The 27771-nt window shown below is 39.5% G+C and overlaps 1 protein-coding gene across 8 annotated transcripts in view; it reads left to right on the top strand.

The window, feature by feature from the left end:
• DLG2 (discs large MAGUK scaffold protein 2) overlaps positions 1-27771 on the top strand; it is a 1315102-nt gene that overhangs the window by 908176 nt on the left and 379155 nt on the right. For all 8 annotated transcript variants that reach the window (XM_033207409.1, XM_033207408.1, XM_033207419.1 and 5 more), the window contains one exon: positions 15410-15566. In XM_033207409.1, the coding sequence (XP_033063300.1) occupies positions 15410-15566 (157 nt within the window). The remainder of the gene's footprint in view (positions 1-15409; positions 15567-27771) is intronic.

Raw genomic sequence — 27771 nt, 5'->3', positions numbered from 1 at the left:
AGTAGAGAAGAAAATGCAGAAGTTTCTGATTTATAAGATTGGGCAGACACCATTAACCCAGATAAGGAACAAAAGGGAGAAAAAAAGATTCAGGGAGAAAATAATGATTTCATTCTGGAGGAATTGAATAGAAATGTGGAGTAGAGAAGACTGATCCGGGCCAGAGATATGAATTAGTGGATTATCAGTCTAGAAAAGGATAAGACCACCTATTCATTAATTTATTTAAAAAATATCAAGGCCCTAATCTGTACCAGGGACTAGACTAGATGCTAGAGGCCCAAGGGGGTTGTAGTTCTCATAGAGATTGCGTTATAGTGGGAGATGGGCGACAAACAAACAAACACAATTAATTTACTGTAAGATAAGTATCCTTACAAGAGGCCGTGATTTTAAAAAAGAAAAAAAGGAGTGGGGGATTAGTTTAGATGGAGTGGTCACAGAGCACAGTTTAAACTGAGACCTAGAGAGACAAAGGAGCCCTCCGAGAAAGAGCTAGAGGAAAGGAAAAAGAGGAGAATTCAGTGTCTCAGTCACACCAGCCACACTTCAAGTGCTTACTAACACATATGACTGGTAACTACAATATTGGGCAAACAGATACATAGAACATTTCCCAAAATTTCAATTATGGAAACATAGAGAGGAACGTTTATAATGTCAAAAGCTGAAGAGAGGCCAAGTTGGAGAGGACCTAACAATAGAGCTGTTTCTGTTCTCTCCACTTTCTTGAAGGTGAGTACTAAATATTTATTAAATCATCAAGTGGAATTGTGGTTTTAGAAATGGGAATGCCCCACTTCTGATTTTCATTAAGCAAGCATGTGTAATGCTGGAGCTGGAAGGGATCGTGGTGATTCTGGTTTGCCTTTCTCACCCCTCCTCTAGTTATACAATATGGAAACTAGTTCAGAGAGGCTGTTTTCAAGGACACTCAGGGGTTAATATTGGAGTCAGGACTAGAAAATAGGCCTCAGTCTAAAGTTTTTTTCTACAATTATATGGATGTATCCATATCAGAGTTAAGAGAAAACATGAAATACTTGAACCCAATTATTTCACTTTAATTTAAGCCATTTTCCCCATATCACACTAATTGTAGAGGGTTTGAACATTTGATAATTAATTGGAGTTTCATAATACCATAATGTTCCAACTCAAAAGACATTTTAAAAAATCATTCATAAAATGTACTTTGCCTTTAGGAAGAATAGGCAGAGTTTTTTCCTCTAATCCTATTTTTGAATATTAGTTTTGCTAATGCCCCAGCTTCGTAATAGTTTCAGACATTATTTCACCAGTCATGAGAGCTTGAGAACAACTGACACAACTATGAAAAATAACTCTATACAATAGATATTTACTTTTTTACTTTTATTTAGTTTAACAAGATTGCTAAAATTATTCCTGTTATAATTATCAAAAGAAATTCCTTTTATAATTAACTTACCTTTAAAAATTCAAAATGCAACAGGGAACAAAAGCAAATTATTGTCATTATGGATAGTACATATAACTTAAAATAAGTTGGCAATGAAAACGTTATGAAATAAAAGAAAAAGAGGGGTAATCCTTTTTTTTTTTTTTTTTTGCTTTGGAGATAAAATAATGATTAGAAGGTATGGTTATGAAAAGTGAGAACGTATGTAGAGCAACATAAAATTGGTTCTTTGTTTATTTTCTCAAGAAATTTAGACAAAAACAAATTGAGGTGAAACTTGGTTATTAGATTATCATATTTGATATGTGGATAAGAAAGTACTCCAAATATTTTTAAATCAAACTAATTGATCTGTAGTTAATTTATGTTGCGAGAAGAAAAATTTTTAATTTATCTGTTTGATTCCATTTACCAAGGATGTTATATGTAGTCTCAGATGTGTACCTAATTCTAAGATTTACTCCAGAGAAGAGAAGGAAGAGAGAACTCAGACAAGCCAGGCATGGTGGCTCATGCCTGTAATCCCAGCACTTTGGGAGGCTGAGGCGGGCGGATCACCTGAGGTCAGGAGTTCAAGACCAGCCTGACCAACATGGAGAAACCCTGTCTCTACTAAAAAAAAAAACAAAAATTAGCCGGGCATGGTGGCACATGCCTGTAATCCCAGCTACTAGAGAGGCTGAGGCAGGAGATTCGCTTGAACCTGGGAGGTGGAGGTTGCGGTGAGCCGAGATCGTGCCATTGCACTCCAGCCTGGGCAACAAGAGCAAAACTCCATCTCAAAAAAAAAAAAAAAAGAACTCAGATCTTAGCAGTTAAATCCAAGATCTGCCATTACAGCCTCAATCAAAGCCCCTCACTTTGCTGCAGAAGTGTCTTTAGAGACCTTTAGAATTATTAATTAACCTCATTGCAGGCAATCTTGGGTTGTAGAAACAGAACAATGTAACATAAACACTTAAGGCTTACAAATAGAAGTTACTGCATTACAAAATCTCCCCTGGGTGCACAAACATTCAATGCCTTCACATTATCCAAGTATAAGTCTGACTTCCTTAGGTTGACATCCATGTTCCTTCCCAGTCTGCCTCAGTCTTCTACTTTTCCTTGAGGCCAATCCTGCACATTATTCAAACTGGGATACTCCCTGTTCTCCAAATACATCTTGCATATCTCTGCTCTGACCCTAGGTTCATGCTATGTACTGAAATACCCTCTACTTTCCTTTCCACTTTCCTAATTTCTACCCATCTGTCAAGGTCTAGTTCAGATTGTACATTCTATATGACTTAATATCTATTCTTTAACACAGAGATCTTTCATCCACAATACTCACTTGGTACTTAACATGTGGCTTTACAATATTGATTTATTACTTTATTTGTGACTATTTACCTTTCAAAGGTCATAACTTTCTATAGGGAAAGGAAATGAGTTAGCATTTACTGAGAACTTGCTGTGTGATTCTAGTATTTTTATGTTATTTCATTTCTTTCACAATGCCAGAAAATAGATATTATTTTTCACAATTAATAGCTAAAAAAGCGAAACATCAAGAAACTACACCAAGGTTACTCAAATATTTATTGATAGGATTATGATTCAAGCCTAGATCTATCTAGCTCCAATGCCCATTGTCTTTCCCAATATCACAGTACCCCATACCATCCTCCGCTAGTGGGGTTGTTTTATCCCACACAGTACCAACCACAGGATATTCAGCATATACTCTGTATCAGTGTGGTTATTATTTTGCTGAAGTCAATCTGGTCTATATTGCATATTTAATGCATAGATCCCCCTGATGATGACAGATTTCTTTCTATTATTTTAATAATATGTCTTCAAATAGCAGTTCAACAAAACCCCCTATCTTTGTGTATCTGTATGATGCCCAATAATCTGTTTGACTGATTATTTGGCTAACAGACCAAATTAACTATTTAAATATGAGGCACACATTATACTGCATCCTTTTGAGGAGCTAATTCATTTAGATATAAGAAGGTTGTAATCAACCAGCAGCTTTGAAGCCTTCTGTTGTCTTCCATGTGACCACCTTTGGTATGCTCCTCTCTTCACAATTTTACTAATACATGTCTTCTCATTCTACTAAAAAAGTCTTTTAGATCTCCTCAAGGATCTCCTCTTTTAATAATATTGTTCACATGAACACAACTGCATTTACAGAGGAATGAAGGAAAAAGGATTCCGGAAGACTAGCTGTAGACTTCCCATATGATTTCCAAGGGTAACAGATCCTTTTTGGGTTGTCGTGGTACTAGATCTGGGCCTTCCATTTACAGTCTCTGAAACTCAATTTTTGTCAGTGTATCCAGGAGTAATCAAGCTTATATGTTGTGATACCATGTTTTTAATATACAATGCAAAATGTAACTACTCAAGATACCAGAATGTGCTAAGTAGCACATTGCTCCCAATAGGAAAAACACTAGGAGAACTTATATTTTAATGAGCCGGAGGCTTGGTGAGCCTGGACTCTGAGAGGGAAATTAGCTACCCAAGTGACCCTAATGACTACTGTCATAGAGCTAGGATGGCCAGATGAGCCCATCTCATATGTTACCCCTACCACCAGGACAGCGCATTTAAGGTAGCCACCTGCAGCTGGAGCTGGAGAGCACCTCGATCTCACAGTACTGGAGACCTATTGCCAAGATCTTTCTTTTACCACTCAGGTGAACTCTCCCTCCTTTATTCTCCCAATGTATTCAGTTTTATTAATTCTGTTTGCAAGTGTAACTTCTTCCACATTCAAACACGCCTCAAGTAGTTCCCCAGGCCCCCTTTTTTTAATTTTCTTTTCTTTTTTTTTTTTTTGAGACAGACTCTCACTCTGTTGCCCAGGCTAAAGTGCAGTGATGCTATCTTGGTTTACGGCAACTTCCGCCTCCCAGGTTCAAGCAATTCTCATGCCTCAGCCACCCAAGTAGCTGGGATTACAGGCATGCACCACTGTGCCCAGCTAATTTTTTTTTTTTTTTTTTTTTTTAGTAGAGATGGAGTTTCACCATGTTAGCCAGGCTGGTCTCCAACTTCTGGCCCCTAGTGATCCACCCACTTCGGCCTCCCAAAGTACTGGGATTACTACAGGCGTGAGCCACCACGCCTGGCCCCCAGGCCCTTTTTTTATTGCTGTGAGCCAAAATCAGGGTAGATATGTATCCTGGACATTGTTGAGGTGCTAATATTTTTGTGCTTTATCCTTTTGTTTGGGGTGTAGCCTCACAGGGTCCTAATTTTGCTCAGGTGTCTCTGATCTAATCCCACCACTGCACTCACACACTCCTATTCATGCAGCCAGCAAATCTAGACACTAACACACTAGCTCATCACTCTTCAGTCTGCTGCTATTCTCAGTACTTGCTTTCTTCTGAGCTTGCATTTCTGCTTCATTTTCAGCCTCTGAAGATTTCTTTTACTTGCAAGCTTAGCCAAGCATTTAAAAGTATTTTATAACTATTTTATACAGAATTTTTAGCTGCTTTGTAATGAAAGGGGTTTTCAGAATATCTAATCTGCCAAATTACTGGAAATAGCATCTCAATATTTAAGTTTCTTTAAAATTTATTAGTTTTCTAGATGCCTTTAGTTCATTGTCTTATCGGAATTTCAACACTTCCCCATGAGACAAACATTATTCCCTCCATTACCCAAGCAAGGAACCCGACCTGTAAGGGACAATCCTGGCTTCCCACAGATCCCAAGAGAGCTAGAACTAGAACTCAGTATCGTTTTTCCCAACCTCTCACTTTTTTTTTTTTCTTTCATGAAACAATATTTTTGTTTGTATATCTCTTATATACTCAGTCTGTACCAGTTCCCAAAATTACACAAAACAAGGACCTAAATGTCCTTTGTCTTTCAGGATCATACAGATCCACAGTATAGATGGATGGGTAAATAAATTAATTTCAGGACAGTAAAGGCAGTGATAGTGGTGTGATCAATGAAAGGACAATGTGGTTTCAAAAAAGTCAATTCTTCTGGAGGTGAGGGTAGAGGGGACAGCAGAGAGGAGATGGTACCTGGCCTCAGTCTTAAAGGCCAAGTAGGACTTCCTTAGATAGATGAGAATACCAGGAAAGGCAGGCATCCTTCTAGCCAAAGGAAACAGCCTGGGCAAAGACAAGGAGGAATAACATGGAATGAGAAGCTGTGGTTGACAACTTTGTAAGGCTGAAACATGAAGTACAAGGGGGTACAGTGAAGTTAGGTGGTGGAGCGGTAGGTGAGGTCAAAGCTTTGAATGCCTATGTAGAAGTTTAGACCTCATCCTAAAAGGTATACAGATCCTTAGAAGGCTTTTGAGCAAGAGAGAAACATGGTTAGGTATGTTCTTTAGAAAGATTAATGAAAACATATTTATACCCTAATTCCCACTACCCAATATAGCTTCTCACCATGGAGGCTGTAGGAGTTGACTGGAGTAACTTCCCAAGCCCCCAGATGCTTAGAGTTCAAGGAATAGCCCATGAATGGCCATGAGAAAGCCTTCAGTTTAAGTAGTAATTTTCCTTTTTTTTTTTTTTTTTTTGAGACAGAGTCTCACTTTGTCACTAGGCTGGAGTACAGTGGCACAATCTCAGCTCACTGCAACTTCTGCCTCCTAGGTTCACGTGATTCTCCTGTCACAGCCTCCTGAGTAGCTAGGACTACTACAGGCACACTCTACCACACCCAGTTAATTTTCGTATTTTTAGTAGAGATGGGGTTTCACCATGTTGGCCAGGATGGTCTCAATCTCTTGACCTCATGATATGCCCGCCTCGGCCTCCCAAAGTGCTGGTATTACAGGCGTGAGCCACCATGCCCTACCTTAATTTTCCTTTTTGAATCATGAACCCTCTTAAACTATCTGGTGTAAAGAGAGAAAGACAGCCCACAGCACCTGAAAACATCCTGACTAGTTTAGAGCACCGTCTGAGACTCCAGCTAAACAAGATTATGCTGCTGATGATCTATCACAGCTTGGAGCAGGTCAGGCTGACATTTCTCCATTCATTTAGCATCCAAAGGTTTTATAATTATAAAGACGTTTTACATCACATTAAGAGAAAAATAAAAACTGCGTAAGTGAGTATAGCACATTTCATCTAAGTGATGATGATTAAAGAATAATACCTTTTAAGAAGAAGGCTGGCCACTCCTTACTCTTGGATACTTTAGCTTGTTGCTCACATGTTTCTGTCATTGCACTTGTCCACTTCCTAGGCTTCTATAAGCGTTTGTTTACATGTGGCTCCTCCTACCCTAGGCTCTTTAAACTTTGTATTCACAGTGCCTAACACAGCATAGGTACTCCATAGATGATTGTCTATTGGAAGTTGGATGGATATATATAAGATATATATTTTTAAGTGGCTATCTAACTTTGTTTTTTAAAATGCTGATATTGTGAGTGACCAAATTCTGTCTTCTGTACATTCCATATTTAAAATATAATATGAAATTAGCTGACAGTGAGCACCTATTATGTACCAGGTACTGGAGACAAAAAGCAAATGCCAACACACATCTGTTTTGTATAAGTCCCTGCCCTGAAGTTGCTCACTCTAGCTGGAAAGGGAGTCAAATAAACCAATCCAGTGGAATAAGCATTATGATAGATACATGAAAAGATTGCTAGGGGAGGCACCTAACTCAGCCTAGAGTAGACAGATTAAGGAGGGTATCAGGGAAAATTTTCATAAGATTACAATCCCTGAGCTAATTTCAGAATGAGAAATGAGAGATAGAATTTTGTTCCACTGTCAGTATATAATGATGTATAATAATGATTAGTAATAGAGCCCTTGGCAATATGAATTCTGGATGATGAATAACATAGAAAATCAAAGTCCCCAAATCATTTCAGTATAAAAAGTGTTTGAGTTATTTATAAATTGTGTTTGTTTATTCAATCATCAAGTGTTGACTGAACACTCTTCTATGTGTATTAGGGATACCTAGAAATGTAAACTATGATACCTCACCTCCAGGATATTATGATCTCATTGGGGGCCACAATACTGTCACACACAAAACAATTCATAGAAATGTGGGCCATTGCATTAATCAGACCCAGAGTCATTAGCCTCGGCAGTATACATGCAAAAGCAGCTGTGCCTCAAAATGTTTCACAATGGTTCATGAAGATGATGGGTCTTGGGCAGGTATAATATAAAAGGAAAAAAAGACAAAAGAGGAACAGTAAGATAAAAGGGTATTACAGAATGGGAGAAATTGAAAACTGAAGAAAAGAGATGGGCTAAATGTGGAATATTAAATGACCATGAGTCAAGTACCATTCTGAGCACAATGCAAGTGAAAAACATGAAGCCGATGTCAAATGCACCATCAAACTTCTAACAAGGCAGTCTCACACTGGCAGTTCATACCTGGATCCATAACAAACATGTTTAGTTTGACATGCACCGTGCTTTTACCTTTTTTAACCTTTCTCATCTTTGAATTCTGGGAAATTTATATAAATATCTAGATTCTTGGCTTATCTTTAAAAATTAGAGAATCTATCAAGATTACTTGACATTCCTGCTTGGAGTAATTGTCCAGAGTTGAACAGCAGCAGCCCCCCTTTAGATGAAATGTGTCTTCCAGTTTGCTATGTTTCCTTCTCATCCTGCTTTGCCCATTTGTGTTTTGTGATCTGTATCTGTGGAATTTAGATTTCGACATCCCTGGTTAAAATCTAGGAAGAGGGAAAGACATTCACATAATTAGTTATAATATGAAATGGAGACCTAAATCACTGTGGGATTTTATTCATGCATTTAATACCTATTTTCTGAGTTTCTGCTACCTGCTGGGCATCTTACTATTACTGGGGAAATGCTGGTGCCTGGGTTCTAGGAGTTCACATTTTCTTGAGAAGAATGTACGAGCAATTAGGACACACTGTAAAACATGCTGCAATAGAGGCATGTGTGGAAGACACAGTGTGGACCCAAGGAACAAGTCATCATATGTACCTGGGGATTCAGAGAAGTGATGATTGAACTGAGTTTTAAGGTGGCCTGAGCCAAATCGTAGAGGTATGAAGCAACAGGTCAAACTCAGGGAAGCACAGGGAGTTTGATGTGGTTGGAAGCTAGGGTGGCTGGAGACATTTAAGCAGGGTAGTAAGATGATCTGATTTGTATTTTAGGGAGGAGAATGTATTTGGAAGATTGAAACTAGGATCAAGGAGACTTCAAGTTGGGGAGGTTATCCTAAACGTCAAAACCTGAATTAGAGGAGATGAAGGGGTTGGAGTAGATACCATGACATTCAGAGAGAGAAGAGTGCAAGGCAGCGCGGAATGAGGTATTGAACCATGTGGTTCAAATGATAAGAGCTAAGGGCAGTTAAAGTGAATCTTTGAGTGTCAATGCTTTTGGAAACTATATTCTGTAATATAATAAATATATTGTAATCCCTTTTTTAAATTAAGAATCCTCCTCTGGCTTATATATACGTTAATATATACTACTATACTTTAAATATACTTGAATTTTAGCTTAGTCTTTCAAACTTTTCATTGTTTAAGTTCCCTCTCCATCGAATGGATGAAACACTTAACTTATAGCAAAGAGACTAGCTCTGATGCTTCTGGCTGTGTGAATGTAGACAAGCTGATTTACCTAAGCATCGACAAAATAGGACTTGTAATACTTTAAAGGGCTTTGATCCTCTAACAGGAAAAATATATGTGAAAATGCTTTAAAATCTACAGATTGCTGTAATAGGTTGTTAGTATAAGAAATTTAAATTAGAAAAAATAAATCCTTTGAAGTTGTGCTTAGGACATTAGTTACATTCCATTTTTCAAATTTATTTTTTGTCATTTCTCTTCACTATTAAAATAAGTATCATAATTAACTATAATATAAAATTCTTTTTTAAAAAAAGGCATTTAAATCTTCTGAGTTGCAAAAATTCCAGATAATTTGGTTTAAAAGATTTGTTCTGATAGTTTGAAATAAATGGGGTCCAGATAAATAAAATCTACTGTCATGCAAACATTATATGTTTTCTGTTTTTATAGACAGGAAGCAGTATACCAAAGTGCAAGGGTCACTAACAAAATGCCCCCAGATGGGTAACATAAATGGGTGATGGGCAATGATATTTCATAATGACCTTTGAAAGCTGTCTTATTCCTGCATACAGTCACATTGAGTATTAAACATGTAAGGATAATCTTTACTTCCATAGGAATCTTACTCTCTCCCATTTTTATTAAAATATGATTCCCTCCATAAATCTTTCATTTTCCCATTTTTGATAGGAGTATGAGTACAAGAAATATTTTTAATTTTATAAGAAGTGCAAATGTGGTACAATGCCAGCTTTTTTTTTTGTCTGGGAACATGAGAAAGAGGTTAGGACTGTGGCAAACTGGTGAACGAATGACCATTCTGAAGAAGCCCATTCTCTAAACCAAGTGTTACCTCACAACAAAACTGGGAGCTAGTGTTGATGGAATGTCAGACTTTTTTCACGTGAAGCCACAAATTCATATTTTATGCAAATTTTCCTAATTTTAAACTTGGGCAACTAATTCAAACATTTGTAAATACTGTAAGTCAAATTCAGCCTTTGACTTGCTGGTTTGCAATCTCTGGTATATACCATATTCTAGATTTTGGGATTGTGAGACACAAAATCTATGTCCTTAATCCTGCCTTTGATATTTACTAAACTCAGTTAAAAGCTTAGGCAAGTAGTCTCATTTCACTAATCTGAAAATTTGCCCTAATGATTTCTTCTTCAGGTTATTTCTTTTACTCACAATTTTATTATAAACATTTTTCAAACATAAGGAAAAGTTTAAAAATTTTACAATGAACATCCATGTACTTGCCACCTAGATTCTACTATTAACATTTTCCTTTACTTGCTTTATCACATGCGTGCCCATCTATCCAATCATCAATCTATTTTGCTTTCTGTGTCTGTTTCAAAGTAGTTGCAAAATCAGTATACCTTTCATTTTTTTGAGGAATAAATCAAATGATTCACGTAAAGCATCAAGCACAATATCTAGCACAGGGACAAATGTCAGAGTCCTAATCACTCTCTTCCCTCCATCTATATGTACTATGTAGAGCTCCAGTGTTGTTGGATCCACGAAGAATGTCTATACATATGTTTATTCTCGAGCAAGGGGAAGATTTTGTCAATAACCTTTTCATCAAAATTCTGTTGGCCTCTACCTTTAAAATGTTTCCCCATTTCTCTCTAATCCACCCTCTTATTTAAAAAGCAAAGCAAAACAAAAAACCTTGAGTAGAAAAACACTAATGTAGGAAGACTTTAGAGTTGGAAGGGAGGCAACAGCCTGTCTAGGAAAGGAAGGATACTGTAGTGAGTTCCCAGGACTGTTTCTTTCTTCTTTTTTTCTTTTGTTTGCTATGTATTTGGATGGTGCACTGGAGAAACTGCAGCCTGGAACTGCCAATAAGTACAGACAAAAACAGCCCCAAGTGAAACCTGCTCCCTATAGATAATGACTGGAAAAAACAGGTAGACTAACAGAACAGGAAAACTTTTGATAATACTGACCTACTCTAGCCAAACACCAAAGAAAAAAACTGTCCCCTCAACCCTGCAGTGTCAGTAGTGCTGTGTAGAGAGCTAGATTTCTGGCTCTACCAGGGGCAGCCAGGAGAGGCAACTCTAAGATGGCCTTCCACTTCCTCCACTAGGCTATTGTTGGTAGACAGATCAAGAACTGAATTTCCATCCCCATCTGGGCATCAAATAGGCAGAACAAGGGGGTATGAGGTGGTGCTAGTCGATTCTCCACTTTCTAGTGGGGAGCTGAACTTGTGCCCTTATCCAGCAGCAACAGGCTGGAATGAGGTGGCATTAGCTGGCATTCCATTCCCCTACTCCTAATATTGATGGGGACCAGCAAGAAGCTTAACTTCTACCCCTGCACAGTGGCAATGAAGTAGAAGGAGAAAGAGGAAATCAGTACTAGTTGGAAAACCACTCTGCCTACTAGGGTAACATCAGCAGGGCCCTGTGTGGAGCTAAACTTCTACCCTCATGCAGAGGTAAGGAGGCAGAATAAGGTGGTTCAAGGCAGTGCTAGTCAGCACCCCATCTTCTCTGCCGGATTGGTGTTAGTGGATCCAAGCGGGGAGCTGAACTTCTACTCCCACCTAGTGGCAATGAGGTAGAATGAGGGGAATGCTCTGTGTTTCCCTCCCTGCTGTTTCTGTGATCAAGGGGGAGCTGAACTCCCATGCCCACCCAGCTGCAAGAGGAGTCTGTTTTACATCAAAGGAATCATTTACAAATGTAAGTCAGGTCAAGTCATTTTTCTCACAGGCTTCCCATTTCTCTCAGAGTAAAAGTCAAAGCTTTTAAAATGATCTACAGGGCCCTACAGGATTAATGTACTATGGTCTCTCTGAGAGTGGTAGGCAAAGTTCTAAGAGGGACTCGTGGTATCTACCTCCTAGTGTTATTCCCACAATTAAGTTCTTATATAAGAAAAAGGGGGGCCGGGCGCGGTGGCTCAAGCCTGTAATCCCAGCACTTTGGGAGGCCGAGACGGGCGGATCACAAGGTCAGGAGATGGAGACCATCCTGGCTAACACGGTGAAACCCCGTCTCTACTAAAAAATACAAAAAACTAGCCGGGCGAGGTGGCGGGCGCCTGTAGTCCCAGCTACTCAGGAGGCTGAGGTGGGAGAATGGTGTAAACCCAGGAGGCGGAGCTTGCAGTGAGCTGATATCCGGCCACTGCACTCCAGCCTGGGCGACAGAGCGAGACTCCGTCTCAAAAAAAAAAAGAAAAAGGGATTATGCGGCCGGGCGCGGTGGTTCAAGCCTGTAATCCCAGCACTTTGGGAGGACGAGGCAGGCAGATCACGAGGTCAGGAGATTGAGACCATCCTGGCTAACACGGTAAAACCCCATCTCTACTAAAAAAAAAAAAAAAAAAAAATTAGCCACGTGTGGTGGCTGGCGCCTGTAGTCCCAGCTACTTGGGAGACTGAGGCAGGAGAATGGTGTGAACCCGGGAGGCGGAGCTTGCAGTGAGCCGAGATTGTGCCACTGCACTCCAGCCTGGGTGACAGGGTGAGACTCCGTCTCAAAAAAAAAAAAAAAAAGAAAAAAGAAGAAAAGGGATTTTGCAAATGTAATTAAGGTTACTAATCAGCTAAGATAGGAACATTATCTGGATAGGCCTGGCCTAATCACATAAACCCCTAAAAAGCAAAGAGTTATTCAGCTAGCTGGAGAAGAGGAAGTCAGAGCTTCCAAATCTTAAGAAGATTCAATGTGCCAATGTGCCATTACTTGCTTGAAGATAGAGCCATGGGATGAGGAATGTGGATGGCTTATAGGAGCTGAGAGAGGCCCCAGTTGATGGCCAGCAAGGAAATGGGTACCTTATTCCTTATGATGGTTAATTTCGTGTGTCACCTTGACTGTGTCACTGAGTGTCCAGCTATTTGGTTAAACATTTGCCTCGGTATGTCTGTGAGGGTGTTTCTGGATGAGATGAACATGCAAATCAACAGACTGGGTAAGGCAGATTGTTTTCCCCAAAGTGTGTGATCCTCATCTAATCCACTGAAGGCCTGAATAGAATAAGAAAGCAATGAGAGGGTGAATTTGCTTCTTCTTCCTGGCTATCTTCAAGCTGGGACATCAGTCTTCATCTGCCTTCAGGCTTAGCTTCAGCCTGCAACTACTTAATATATATCACTGGTTCTCCTGGGTCTCCAATTTGGCAGCCACAAATCTTGAGGCCTTATCAGGCTCCATAAGTATATAAGTCAATTCCTTATTATGTATGTGTATATAATATAGATGTATGTATGTGTGTGCGTGTGTGTGCAATCTCATGTTGACTTTCTCTGAAGAACCCTGACTAATACAATCCTACAACCACAAGAAACTGAATTCTGCCAGCAACCTACATACATCTGGAAGCAGGTTTTTCCACAGAAATTTGCAATGAAGCTCAGCCTGGCTGGCACCTTGACTTCCGCATAGGTAGACAACACAGTCAAGTCCACCCAGACTTCTGACCTACATAACTGAAAGAGAATAATGCGTGTGGTTTTAACCTGCTAGATCTGTGGTCACTTGTTACTCAGCAATAGAAAACTAATACAGTAACTTCATTGTTTACCATTCTCCTTTCCTCATTTACTCAGTTTAGCCACAATGGCCTCCTAGTTCTTGGACAATACCAGGCACCCTTCCATATTAGGATCTCTGTTTGTCTATTCCTTTCCTCTGGCCAGAATATTCTTTCTTTTTATAGTGACATGACCAGTTTCCTCACCTCTTCAATTTTTTCTAAAATGTCACCTTCTCAATGCATCCTGTCCAGGCCCTCCTCGCCACAACCTATCCCTCCTACGCTGTTCTGCCTTTTTTCTCTCCAAAATACTTATTGCCTTATAACATACTATATAATTGATTTATTTATTGCATCTATCATTTATTAGTCTACCTTCATTAGATTGTAAGCCTACAAGTACAGGGATATTTGTTTTGCTTGCAAACATTCTGAGCACCTGAAACACCCTCCTGGCACAGTAAGTGTTGACAAAGTATTTGTAGAATGAAATGAGTTAACTATATGTCACTTTACCTCTGACTTAATGCATTGTTACATAATTTATTACTTACAGTTCAAGTTATGATGTGCACTTTACACTCTTCCTCATAATAAGGCATATATACATAATGCATCATTTTATGCATGGAAATGTGATAGCAAGTAACAAATTATTTGTGTAGTCATTAGTATAAAATATATTGGATGGCTCTTTCTCGTTCTTACATCATTAAGAGCTGGAAAATAGAAGATGAACTGAGATGTTTGAGAGAGGAGAGTGGGTGATACAAGTGACAACTTGGTAAACCTAAGGCTTGCAAAACACTTTCTCAAACTACTGATATAGAAAATTGAACTAAATGCCCTTTAAGACTTTTTACATTCTATAATTCCGTGTTATTCTGACCTCTACACAATCTCAGCTAACTATTGGTTCAAGATTTGATCTCTGACCTTTTTGTTGATGATCCTCAAATCTGTATTTATAGTCCTCTCTGAAGACCCAAATTCTATTCTTTGTCTCCAGCTGCTTCAGAACATCTCCACCTGGATATCCCACTATTTTCTGGAACTGAGTATGTCAAAATCATACACATTCTCATGACCCTGGATTCCACTCATCTCTCCTTTTGCTAGTTACTTAGATGCTCTCTCTCCTCTTTTTCCAGTGTCTGAGTCATCTCTGAACCTACTGCTTCTCCCTTCAAATTTCCTCTCTCATGTTGCCCTTTTTAAAATTCTCATTGCTGTCACCCTTGTTCAGGCTGTGACTTCCTCGCAGCTGGATTACTAGACAACATCCTAAATGGTTTTCCCACCTCCCATCATATCTATGCTTTCCTCTCCGTCAGCCCTCCATAGGACCATCTGTTAATTTTCCTAAAATGAATTTAAGTATTCTTAATGTCTCAGAATCTTCCAATGAGTCCCCATGGCCTACACAGTAAATTTTAATTAACAATCAAACAAACAACAAACCTACAACCTGGCACATAAGATCTTTCCTGATCTGGGAATTCAACCTAGTCTCTTGTTCCCAAAAATCCCTCCCTCCTTTTGTGTACATCCGTCATACTGAGTATTACTGTGTTGCTCAATACAAAAACAGATGTTTTAGATAAAAGAAAAGTAGAAGTAAAGGTAGTTTAAGAAATTTTTTTAGAATGAAGGAATGATTTTTGCATAGTATTTTGGTGGTTGTTACAGTGGGGAACTCAAATATCTGTCCTGACATTAGCCTCTTTCTTGATGTGCAAATGTTATCTTAGTTTGAGAAACAATTTTATAGGTAGTGCATCGCTGATATCATATGAAAGTAAAAGCAACCTAAATCTTAAATGGATCAGCCTCTGAGCTGTGTTCTCTTTCTGCAGAGAGCCTCGCAAGGTGGTCCTGCACAAAGGCTCCACTGGCCTGGGCTTCAACATTGTCGGTGGGGAAGATGGAGAAGGTATTTTTGTATCCTTCATTCTGGCTGGTGGACCAGCAGACCTAAGTGGGGAGCTCCAGAGAGGAGACCAGATCCTATCGGTGAGTATGTTTCTTTAATCTTTATTCCCTCCATATCTGATGCCATCAATGAAAAAGCCTTAACTTTCAATTATGATACCAAAAGCACCTTAATTACAAAGGAAAATGGATGAGAGCATCATGACTTCTGGTGCATGTCACAGTTTTGTTTGTTTTTGTTTTTGTTTCCTTTGAGACAGAGTCTTGCTCATTCTATTGCCCAGGCTGGAGTGCAGTGGTGCAATCTCAGCTCACTGCAACCTCTGCCTCCCAGGTTCAAGTGATTCTCCTGCCTCAGCCTCCCAAGTAGCTGGCATCACAGGCATGCACCACTGTGCCTGGCTAGTTTTTATATTTTCAGTAGAGATGGGGGTTCACTATGTTGGCCAGAGTGGTCTCAAACTCCTGACCTCAGGTGATCTACCCACCTCAGCCTCCCAAAGTGCTGGGATTACAGGCATGAGCCGTCACGCGTGGTCTACATGTCACAGTTTAAATGGTGTTCAGGTGCTTGATGCTTGTTGCACTTACTTCCCTCAAATAAAGGTGAAGGTGCTAATATTTTCTTCTTGATGTTCTGAGACACATTTGCATCCAACAGAATGTTGAGAAGCATGCCTTTTTAAAAATGATGTATTACTTCTTTTATTTTAAAAAACAGACTTTTCCCCCAAACTCATAATCATACTCTAAACACTGTACATTTATAATGTGTATAGTTTGGTGCAAATGTAAAAAAAAAAAATGCATAAGATAATGCTATATAGAGTTTGCTGATGGTACGGAGTTGTAGCAGCGGCACCACTCAACTAAATTCAAGAATTATCAGCAACAATATATTAAGCATCTTTTTTTTTTGCTTTTTTATTAATTTTAATTTTATTAATGTTTCTTATATGGGCATATCACGTGATGCTGAGGTTGGCGTACAATTGATCCCATTACCCAGATAGTGAGCCTAGTACCCAGTAGTTTTTCAATCATTTCCCTTTTCCTTCCCTCCCCACTCTAGGAGTCCCCAGTATCTATTGTTGCTAACTTTATGTCCATGAGTATCCAATGTTTAGCTCCCACTTATAAGTAAGAACGTGTGGTATTTGGCTTTCTGTTCCTATGTTAATTTGCTTAGGATAATAGCCTCCAGTGGCATCCACATTGGTGCAAAGGGCATTATTTTGTAAGTAATTTTCAAGGCTACTTTATTGAGATGAGATTGACATAGAAAAAGTTGTACAAACTTAATGACGAATTTGGAGATGTGTATGCACATATGAAACCATCACACAATCTATGCCATAACACATCCATCACTCCAAAAGTTTTCTCCTGTTCTCTTCTATTTTTATTATTGTTTTCCTTTTGTGATAAGAACAATTAACATAAGATCTACCCTCTTATCAAATGTTTAAGCAGGCAGTATTGGTGACTATAGGCACTACATTGTTCAAGGGACCTCTAATTTATCTTGCATAACTATTATTTATTCTTCTCACAATCACTCTGAAAGGTACTGCCCCGTGTTCAAATGAAGATAAACGTCAAGCTAGTCAAAGTTTACCTAACTACAGAGAGTCAGAGCTGGGATTTAAATATTCCATTTTAATGCCCATTACACCTACCATATCCCTTCCCTCGCTCTTTTCATTCTTCCATTCCATTGCCACTTTCTCCCTCCCTTCTAATTTTCCTTTCCTCTTCCTGTCTTTCCCTATTTGCTTTAATTTATTCAAATATTTATTGACTGTCTCCTTCTACTATGTCAAGCTTCCTCCTTAGTATGCGAGGGCAAATCCATTGTGAGCGTTCCTGCCTATATTTTAATTTTACTAATCACGAAAACAAAAATGGAGGGTTACATAAGGAGCCAGTACTTATGGCTGATATTATGGTTCATAGTTCATAACTAAACAAAGCACTTAGTTTGTGGTTTTCATTGTACATTTAGAAAAATGTGTTTTCGTTTTATGGCTGTGATTTATAAATAAAATCTTATAATTGACCTTATATTTGTCAGCCACCATTCCAACCCTTCAAAAAATGGGATAATCTCTCTCTCTCTCTCTCTCTCTCTCACATACACACACACACACACAAACACACAAACACACACACATACTTTACCTAAATAACATCATACCGTCTGTTGACTTTAGTAAGGTGTCTGGCAGTTTGCATGAATGGCATGAATGGCCTTGTCGTATGTGTCATTGCGGTCCTCTCACATATGAAGGTCTCTGGCCACTCATTAGTTCTGTGGAAGGATGTTGAGTATGGGAGAGACAGTGTAAGGTCCCTCATCAGGACCTTGTTCTGTCATCCAAGAACTGAGCATCATTCCTTAAACTACTTCCCTTACCTACTTCTTCAATACTTTCATGATATATAAGATATAACTGGCAGCTATCAAACCTTATTGTCCATGTACGTTTACATGTCTGTCTTTCTGTACTAGGTAGTAAGGTCTCTCAAAGCAAATACTCTATCTTATATGATTTTATGTCCTTAATATTTAGCACAATGCCTGGCACATAGCAGTCTCTCAAAAAAAAAAAAGTGTTTATTGAACGAAAAAGTGTTGAATAAATATGGTGGCACATTAAGAAGTCATTATAGCCTGAAAGATTGACTCTAAAATTCTACCTAAAGCATACTAACATATCTTCATCATCCTGGCTTACATTCTCTATACTGGGGTACCACTTTGTCATTTCATTACAATCAGCATTCATATCATCGTTAAATGTTCCCAGATGCAAAGCACTGTCACATGCATTAATTCTAGAGATCCTCTAAGGCATTCTAAGTGGCAGGATAGGTTGTTATTATTACTGCCATTTTCCAAATCAGGAGAAAAGAGATTCAGAGAGGCTAAATGATCTGTCTATGTCTCCAGCTACTGACTATAAAGCTGAACTCCAAGTCAGTGTTCTCTCTCCTCTCAGCACAGTCTCTTTTCAAAATTTTGTCAACAATCTCTATGGCACATCTTCCTGGTGCACACCACACTCTGTGCACATCACATTCAGGAACACATAAAACAATAAAGAACTAATACTTACATAGTACTTTTGAGTCAGTCACTATCATAAATAATTTAGTCTTCTAACAACACTATGCCTTATTATGTTCACTTTAAGGATAAAGAAATTGAGCCACAGGGATGACATTAGACTCTCTAACTCTAGGCCGGGCGCGGTGGCTCAAGCCTGTAATCCCAGCACTTTGGGAGGCCGAGACGGGCGGATCACAAGGTCAGGAGATCGAGACCATCCTGGCTAACACGGTGAAACCCCGTCTCTACTAAAAATACAAAAAACTAGCCGGGCGAGGTGGCAGGCGCCTGTAGTCCCAGCTACTCGGGAGGCTGAGGCAGGAGAATGGCGTGAACCCGGGAGGCGGAGCTTGCAGTGAGCTGAGATCTGGCCACTGCACTCCAGCCCGGGCGACAGAGCAAGACTCCATCTCAAAAATAAATAAATAAATAAATAAATAGACTCTCTAACTCTGTTTAAATAAAAAAAATCCACCAAGCCCCAGGCTTTATTTGTTTTAACCTCCATACATGTGAGAGAAAAAAATGAGCTAGTAATACTCTATGGCTTGACAAAGAAAACTCCCAAGTATTTCTGCTTCAAAAATAGATTTATCCATTTAAATATTATTACCAGGACCACATAGTAAATAAGGTAGCCAATCAGAATTATAGTCTTCTTAGATATTATAATTCACAGGATATAACCATCTTTGAAGTTCACACAGCATATCCATTTTTATGTATAACATTTGCAAATACATTTGATGAGGAAAATATCTGCTTTTTTCAGTTGAGAAAGAAGAGGGAACATTTCTCCTTAGTATATCAAAATGTATTTCACCTATAGCTAGCTAGAAATTGGCTAGTTTCAAGGCTCACTATTGGAATTTCATTGCTTAACATTGAGAGAAAAGAATAAACAGTCTTGAGAAGCTCAAGCATTACATTGTGGAAAGCAAAATGGCACAAAAGAATTACTAATGATGGAATATGGAAGATAAAATATTTTCATCTATAACTTACACTGGACATACAGGGGCAAGCTACCTTCCTGGAAAATACAAAGCAAAAACTCTAAATAACAATCTAGAGCTGGCTGGGCACGGTGGCTCATGCCTATAATCCCAGCACTTTGTGATGCTGAGGCAGGCAGATTACCTGAGGTCAGGAGTTCAAGACCAGCCTGGCCAACATGGTGAAACCCTGTCTTTAGTAAAAATTTAAAAATTACCCAGGTGTGGTGGTGCACACCTGTAGTCCCAGCTACTTGGGAGGCTGAGGCAGGAGAATTGGTTGAACCCAGGTGGCAAAGGCTGCAGTGAGCCAAGATTGCACCACTGCCCTCCAGCCTGGGTGATGGAGTGAGACTCTGTCAAAAAAAAAAAAAAAAAAACCTAAATAAAATTCAATACATATTAATAGGTCATGTAAAATTAATTTGCAAATAAGTCATGTTAACAACAATGTAGTAATTTCAGAGAAAGGAAGTAGAATCCCCAGGGAAGGGATCTGGGGGGATATGTCTTTGGTCTCAAATGTTCTTCATAGGTAAGAGACTTGCATAATAGACAATTAACTTTCTCGACATTCCTACTCTCACACACAGACTATAGGATCTTCCTAGGTAATTTAGTTATTAATGGTTTACTATGTGCCAGATATTGTATATGTATGTATATGTATATAAACACATATAAATACACATACATATACACACACACACTGAAGAAAGAGAAGAGACAGTAACACTTAAAATACAGCATGTCATCATATATGTATTCAATAAATGTTGCTATTACTATGAACAATTCTGCTTTAAGACGGTATCTGTTGTTTTTTAAAAAGGTTCAGCTACCCATGTATAAGGAAGGCCTCTTTTGGATAGTTTGGGCTGTTCCTTCTTTGGGACAGGGATTGAACTAGATTGGCATTTCCCAAAGTGTGTTTCACAGAACACTGAAACAGCAGGATTGTAATAGGTTGCTACTGTAATAGGTTCCTTTGTACAGAGACTTCTTCAATGAAGAACTTCTAAAAACCATGTTTACCTGTGTCCATTGGAAATCTCCTAGAGCAGATAAAGCCTGTGGTTTTCACAAATATTTTGACCACAAAACCCTTACATAAGGAATATCTTATAGGACACCAGTAGCAGGAAATGCTTGAGTAGATTTGTTATTATTATTTGTGACGGAGTCTGGTTGTGTTGCACAGGCTGGAGTGCAGTGGTGCGATCTCGGCTCACTGCAACCTCCACCTCCTGGGTTCAAGCGATTCTCCTGCCTCAGCCTCCCGAGTAGCTGAGATTACAGGCTCCCGCCACCGCGCCCGGCTAATTTTTGTAATTCCCATAATTGACTGTTTCCTACATTCTTGCCTATACAGAAAAGGGAAGTGGCCTTCTACTATGTTTTAAGGTTATGGGTGCCATCTAGTGTTTATGCATTGTCAAAACACATTACTTAGCAACCTGAAGATGGAGGATCCTGAAGCTCCATTGTAGGGAATTTTTTCCAGGCCTACCGCTTATCTCCACCAGAATTCCAAAATTAAAGTACTGAAGATGCTCAAAGACAAAGAGATCGTCACCTTGGGCTACAACCTATACATGTCTTATAAGTGATCTTTTCTAATTTCTCTTGTATGTATTCTATTTCTCAGGGATTTGTTGCAGAATGGAATTCAGTAATTGAACCATATTCTTGATGTATTCATGGAGGATAATTTAGGGCATTCAGCATGCAGTCACATTAACTAGTGTAGTAGCCTCCTCAGGCATTCTTTCTGCAGAAGGAAAGATAGAAATGTTTCCCTTATTATTTGTTTCAGTGATTTGTTAGGAAAAAATGTGGAACAGAGCACAGAGAAGCAATACCCCTAGAAAGAGATTATTTCCTGTCTCTCCAAGCAATTGTAGTTTATTCATTCCTCAGGCATCCAAAAATGATCGCCCCAGCTGACTTGCTCACTCCAAAGCTCATTCTTGATGGACTTTAAGTATTTAACAAACTGTGTTTCAAGATACATGATTAGGAATATGTGTTGCCAGAAGTGAAATGCTGCAGCTGTTGAAGTGAAGGTATATTAGGTAACTGAATTTCCAAATTAGAATTTAAATTGCATTGTTGATTTAGAAAGAGTGAAAATGAATCACAGCTCACATGGGTATTTCAAAATTGTTCAGGTTATCTTCGTGCTTAGAAATGTGCAGAGGGGAAGGACTTGATTTGCCAGGACTCTATTTTCAAATTTAATTAAATGGAATGTGAGCACTACACACACTATTCACCATCTTTGGGTACTGATAAGGTCACCTTATACTGTAACCTCAAATAACATTTCTAAATCTGTTCTGGTGTTGTGGCTTCCCCCTCCCCCATGCCATCCCCAGTAAAGATGTCCCAAATTATTTCTTTGATTTCCTGAAGTGGTCCTCATATGAACCTACAAACCTCATCCCTTCAAGGTTTGCCATACCTGCCATACCTGCCATGCTCTTCCTCTCTGGCTCTGGCTCCCAGTCCCATGGAGGAACCTTGCTTTCCTAGTTTTCAGTACTGATGTTTTCTGCCTAAGAAACTCTGTCTCCCTCTGTGCGTTCCTGAAACAAGCACTCTCTGAAATACTAAAAAGGATCTGGGGCCTATGCAATGTTAGGGACAAGTCTCCTCTCCACAACTCAGTGCTATTATTTCACCTTGTCCTCAAAGGTGAAACAGCCTAAATCAGAAATCTTATAAAAGCTTTCACCTAAGCAACACCTTCAGCTTCTTTTCGCTCATCTTCTGGAGTCACCCAAACTCTAGCAAAACCACTACCCTCCCCTCAGGAACAAGTATCAGTAAGGTTTCAGAATTTTTCAAGGTACTGTGTCAGCCAGCGCATTCTGTTAAACTTTGAAGTGAAATCCAACTAAGTGGAGTTGATGCTGTTTTTGAGGAGGTAAAAACTTATTGCCCTAAATCTGACCAGTTAAATTTAGAGTTCTGGTCCAGAAACCATGTGGAAGTTACCTCTCCACACCAGCATGCTTGTTCCAGGCATTTGCTCTCTCTCTCTAACCCACTGCCACTAGACATGTTGACTCTTCAGTCATTTCCGGCTTTTGCCTCTCTTAATTGTGGAGCCCATTTAGACTTCTCCCTACCTTACTGGATCTTTCTTCTTGCACAACTGAGAACCCACTTGCTCCCCTGATCACAAGACCACCTCAAATGAAAACAGAAGTGGCCTGTGAAGAGGCTCCAGGGGAGTTACTCTTGCTCAGCCTTGGCTTCAGAGCCCCACTACCCAGGCTGACTCCTGGCCCAGCCACCGGAGCATGGGGATTCAGCAGGGCCTGACTCTGGGCAGAGTCCTTTATTCCTGATGATTGCCTAGTGCATGTAAACATCACCCATCACGTACAGACTTCCAGCCTGTGGAAAGAGCAAACAGGACAAAAAGCGTATCTAATCATATCCTTTTCCTGCTCTCTTTAAAGCCTTTCAGTGGTGTCCTGCTGTTCTTAAAGCCTAAAATTTTTAACATAGCCCATAAAGTTTTGCAGGGTCTGGCCCCTGCCTGCCTGGACAGCCTGCCCCATCCACAATACTTCCCCTACTCTCACTGATGCCTCAGCCACCCTGGATTTTTCTTTACCCATGGTCAGGGATGCTATTCAAAATTTTCACACCTTGGCATAACCCTGGCACCAGTCCACACAATGAATGGCCATAGTGCCACAGATGCCGGACAGCAGGGCGGTGGGGACTTCTAGGGAGCCAGAGTTGTGGGTCACTCAGGAGAGCTCAGGACAGCAGTTATTTACTAACAAGCCACACACAAAATGTGTTTCACTGTTGTACCGAATGAAAGAGCCATATCACTGAGTGGGGATGGAGCAGTAGCCCTGTCCCCTCTGTGCTGAGCTCCCTCCTACCTCCAACCTGTTCGCTGAATTTCCTCTGAAAAGGAACTTGGAGTAGACAAGGAAAAACCCTCCCTTATCTAAAAGGGACCAGAGAACTCATCAATTGCCCCAAGTGTCACTTAAACAGTATCCCCATTGTCTGACATAGAATCTGGCTGTGTAATAGATGTTAAAGAAAAACAGTAAATAGGCCGCGCACGGTGGCTCACGCCTGTAATCTCAGCATTCTGGGAAGCCGAGGTGGGCGGATCACCTGAGGTCGGGAGTATGAGATCAGCCTGACCAACATGGAGAAACCCTGTCTCTACTAAAAATACAAAATTAGCCGCACGTGGTGGCGCAGGCCTGTAACCCCAGCTACTCGGGAGGCTGAGGCGGGAGAATCGCTTGAACCCGGGAGAGCGAGTTTGCGGTGAGCTGAAATCATGCCATTGCACTCCAACCTGAGCAACAAGAGTGAAACTCTGTCTCAAATATATATATATATATGTATATATATGTGTGTATATATGTATATATATGTGTATATATGTATATATATGTATATATATGTGTATATGTATATATGTGTATATATGTATGTATTTTCTTTTTAAAGAAAAACAATAAATAAAATTTGTGGGCACTCAGTAAACTGTGTAGGGAAACAAAATTAACATTGCTGCTTTCCAGTTACATTCCTTAAGTCCTGCTTATTCAATGTGTCATAAACACACTATATGTCACAACTTAGCAAGGTGCAGTGAAAATAGTACCTTAGGAACCATGTACTTAACATCAGACTTGTAACACCTAACTCACAAGATGACTACTCAAAGGAGTTAATTGTAAGCAGCTTTCAAAACTCTGAAACTTAACTCAGTGCTCCAGTAAAACACCAGCTTTTCTCACAGTGGTACTTCCAAAACTCTGTATAATAGCATATGTGTGAAATGCTCCATTAAAAAGGTTCATAATTCAATGAAAGATCTGAGAAGTCCTGCAGCAAATTTTTTAAATGCTGATAAAGTGTGGTTTTTTGTTTGTTTGTTTATTGGTTGGTTGGTTGGTTTTTTGGTTTTGGTTTGTTTTTGTTTGTTTTTTTGAGACAGAGTCTTGCTCTGTCGCCAAGGCTGGGGTGCAGTGGCACGATCTCGGCTCACTGCAAGCTCCGCCTCCCTGCAAGCTCTGCCTCCCGGGTTCACGCCCATTCTCCTGCCTCAGCCTCCGGTGTAGCTGGGACTACAGTCGCCCACCACCCCTCCCGGCCAATTTTTTCTATTTTTAGTAGAGACGGGGTTTCACCGTGTTAGCCAGGTTGGTCTCTATCTCCTGACCTCGTGATCCGCCGGCCTTGGCCTCCCAAAGTGTTGGAATTACAGGCGTGAGCCACCACGCCCGGCCCATAAATAATTTTTTAACATTATTTAGCAAAATAACTTTTTTAGTCTTTGGGTATAAATTACTATCAAGTGAAACATATTTTTTGAAAATTCTGTCATAATCTCCAGAAAACCTCTTGTAAGTATTTTATTTGACAGAAGTAGTATTTTCACCTTATACCTTAAAATCCTGTTTGCAGAGCTCAGAGACATTCACAAAGTACCAAAAGCTACTAGACACGAAGGATACAACGTGAAAAAAGCATGGTCTCCTCAGTGAACATGTAGCCTCATGAAGGGAGACAGACAAATAAATAGGTTATTTCCAGTATAACATGGAAATGCTGATGGTAACTTCCAGGGACCACATGAGCATATAGAGGAGACCATCCTTAGCTCAGGATGGGAAAGTAAGAAGGATTCTGGAGGGGAAACTTCCCAAAGAAGAGGGGCCTGAGAAACCAAAACCAGTAATTAGAGATAAAATGCCTAACATTTATTGAATATATGCTCAGCACCAAGCATTTTGCTGGATACTGCACTATGATTTCACTGAATTGTCCCAACAACCTTGTTGGATTGAGGGCTCAGAGAAATTAAATAATTTGTCCAAGATCACACAGATAATCAGTAATGATGGTGGTATTTGGAACACTGTTGCTTCTGATTTCAAAGCTATGCTCTTTCTGCGATGTAGGCCTTCACAAGAGAATTGAATTCAGCAGCTTGCTTATGTCTGAGGCAGTACATACTCAAAGTCTAGTTAATGAAGAAAGCATAAATGCCTAAAAAAAGAGCATTTAAAAGGAGACATATGAGTCACCACAGGAAGCCATTGTATACGAAGGCTGTGAGATTAAGGTACTTAGAAGCAATGTTCAGATCCTTAGAAGCGTCCCTTGAGGACGAAACTGTGTTTTATTCATCTCTTCACCTTTGTTGATTAACTTAGAACCCAGCTACTGAGCAAATGTTTAATGAATGAATGAATGAATGACTCATTTTTGCCCACCTCTCTGAAGGCAGTTGGGAATCCTAGGGCCCCTCTCAGTTGTATTCATCTGGAACTCTGGCCAATTAATCCCTTCTGTTCTGAAGATTCAGAATACATTAAAACTTTTACCTTTCTGGTCAATGGAATGTATTTCCAATTCGGACACATCATTTCCTGATTGACTAAAAGGAATTCCCATAGATCAGAAAAATGTTAATTAAATATTCTATTACATATTAAATGCTAAATAATTGATGATCGTTTAAAATATGTTTATGTCAGATTCTCTTCTTCTAAATAGATATTTAGGTAGCGAAGACTTCCTATACAAATTTCAAAGGTTGGATTAACACCTGTTCCAATGTCTTCTCTATGTAAACATTTAAAATGTGGTGTAATAGCTGATCACAGATAAAGGGGAAATCAAATCATTGGCTTGATCATCACTCCTCCTTTAAAATTTGAAATCTCTTTCGAGTCAAAAAGTGGACTGATGTTTAGTCTAGTTCATTTTGGCCTCAGAGTAACCTATTTTATTAGCTAATCTCTAATAACCCTTAGATTTGCATTACCAGATATGTGTATAAAGTCCCGCACTGTGATTATCTCATTTGATCCACAAAGGGTCCCTTCAGGAAAGGTAGGAAAATGATCATGCTGCTGTTTTATTCAAGAAGAAACTGAAAGGTTCAACAGTTTTGTAACTCAAAGCCTATTTGACTCTAGGAATAGACTTCCTTCTTTCATGAGAAGCTTCCTTATCTGTAACACTAACTACTCTAGGAATGTGCCTGATGGGAACTTGGCTGGTGAAATTATCTCCTGGAGGTCTTGACTCCAGACAACAGACATCAGCTCTGGGTAACTTACATGAAAAAATAATTTATTGGAGAAATAACAGATAGTCTAGATAACAGGAAGCCTGAGGAACCAGGCTCAGAGGCCAGGGAGGAAATCCTCCTAAAAAGCAACCTACTAAGGATGCTGGACTGTCACCACTGGCCACTTATGGCCAAACCACACTGCTGAGAAAAGTCTCTATTTCTCCTTGCACCTTACATGTTAGTGTGGGGATGCTAAATTCTCAACTGGAACATCTGCTTGACCTGCCCTGTTGTAGCTGCCGAGGGGCGGGAAAAGGGAATAGCTGCCCCCTCCAGCTTCTCTAATGGGGGTAAGGCTGTGCCTCCTTCCTGTCTTGAATTGTCCCCAAAAAGAAGCATATCTGAACACTGGGTAGATAAATGATAAATGACCATTAGTGATTATTTGGCTCACTGAGCTCTATTTGAGGAATGTTTTAGGTCTAGGATCTTAAGGATCGTAAGTGCTTCTTAAACAATAGAAATTATTTCGGAGAGAAGCCTCTAATGGGAGGAGCCTAGGCCTAAGAGAATAAAAGGAGAGGAATTGATGACAGAAAGGATGAGAGACATATTGTGCACTTCCTACCTAGTAAGAACTTCACATAGTTTGTTTACTATTATCTTGCAGGTCAAAGTTCTGAGACTCTTGAGATGTTAAATAATTTGGTTAAGACCAGACTGTAGTAAAAGGACTGGACTCTAGGTCTGCCCAACTTCAAAGTCAGTATTTTTTTCATCTTTTACACAATTCCATAGATTCTATGAACTTTGATCATGTTACTCCTCCGCTTAATATCTTTCCACAAGTTCCTGCTGCCTTTCCAGCCAAATTCCCTCCTTTAATGACAAGTACAGTTATCTCCTTTGAGTTTGCTCTAGAGAGGAATGCAATATAATGGGAACTAGAGGGTAGCGTTTGTTTTTTGTAACAGTGTTTATATGTTGATGGAAATGATTCAATAGAGAGAATGAAATTGGTGATTTATTTACCAATTCGTATAAATGTATATGAAGTGGAAGAAGTGGAAAATACTTTGTATGGCTGTGACTCTTATTTGT

This window comes from Trachypithecus francoisi, unplaced genomic scaffold (genome assembly GCF_009764315.1).
Source record: "Trachypithecus francoisi isolate TF-2019V2 unplaced genomic scaffold, Tfra_2.0 Lachesis_group8, whole genome shotgun sequence".
NCBI lineage: Eukaryota > Metazoa > Chordata > Mammalia > Primates > Cercopithecidae > Trachypithecus > Trachypithecus francoisi.
Note: the sequence above shows the minus strand (reverse complement) of the source record. Positions and strands in the feature narration are given on the sequence as shown.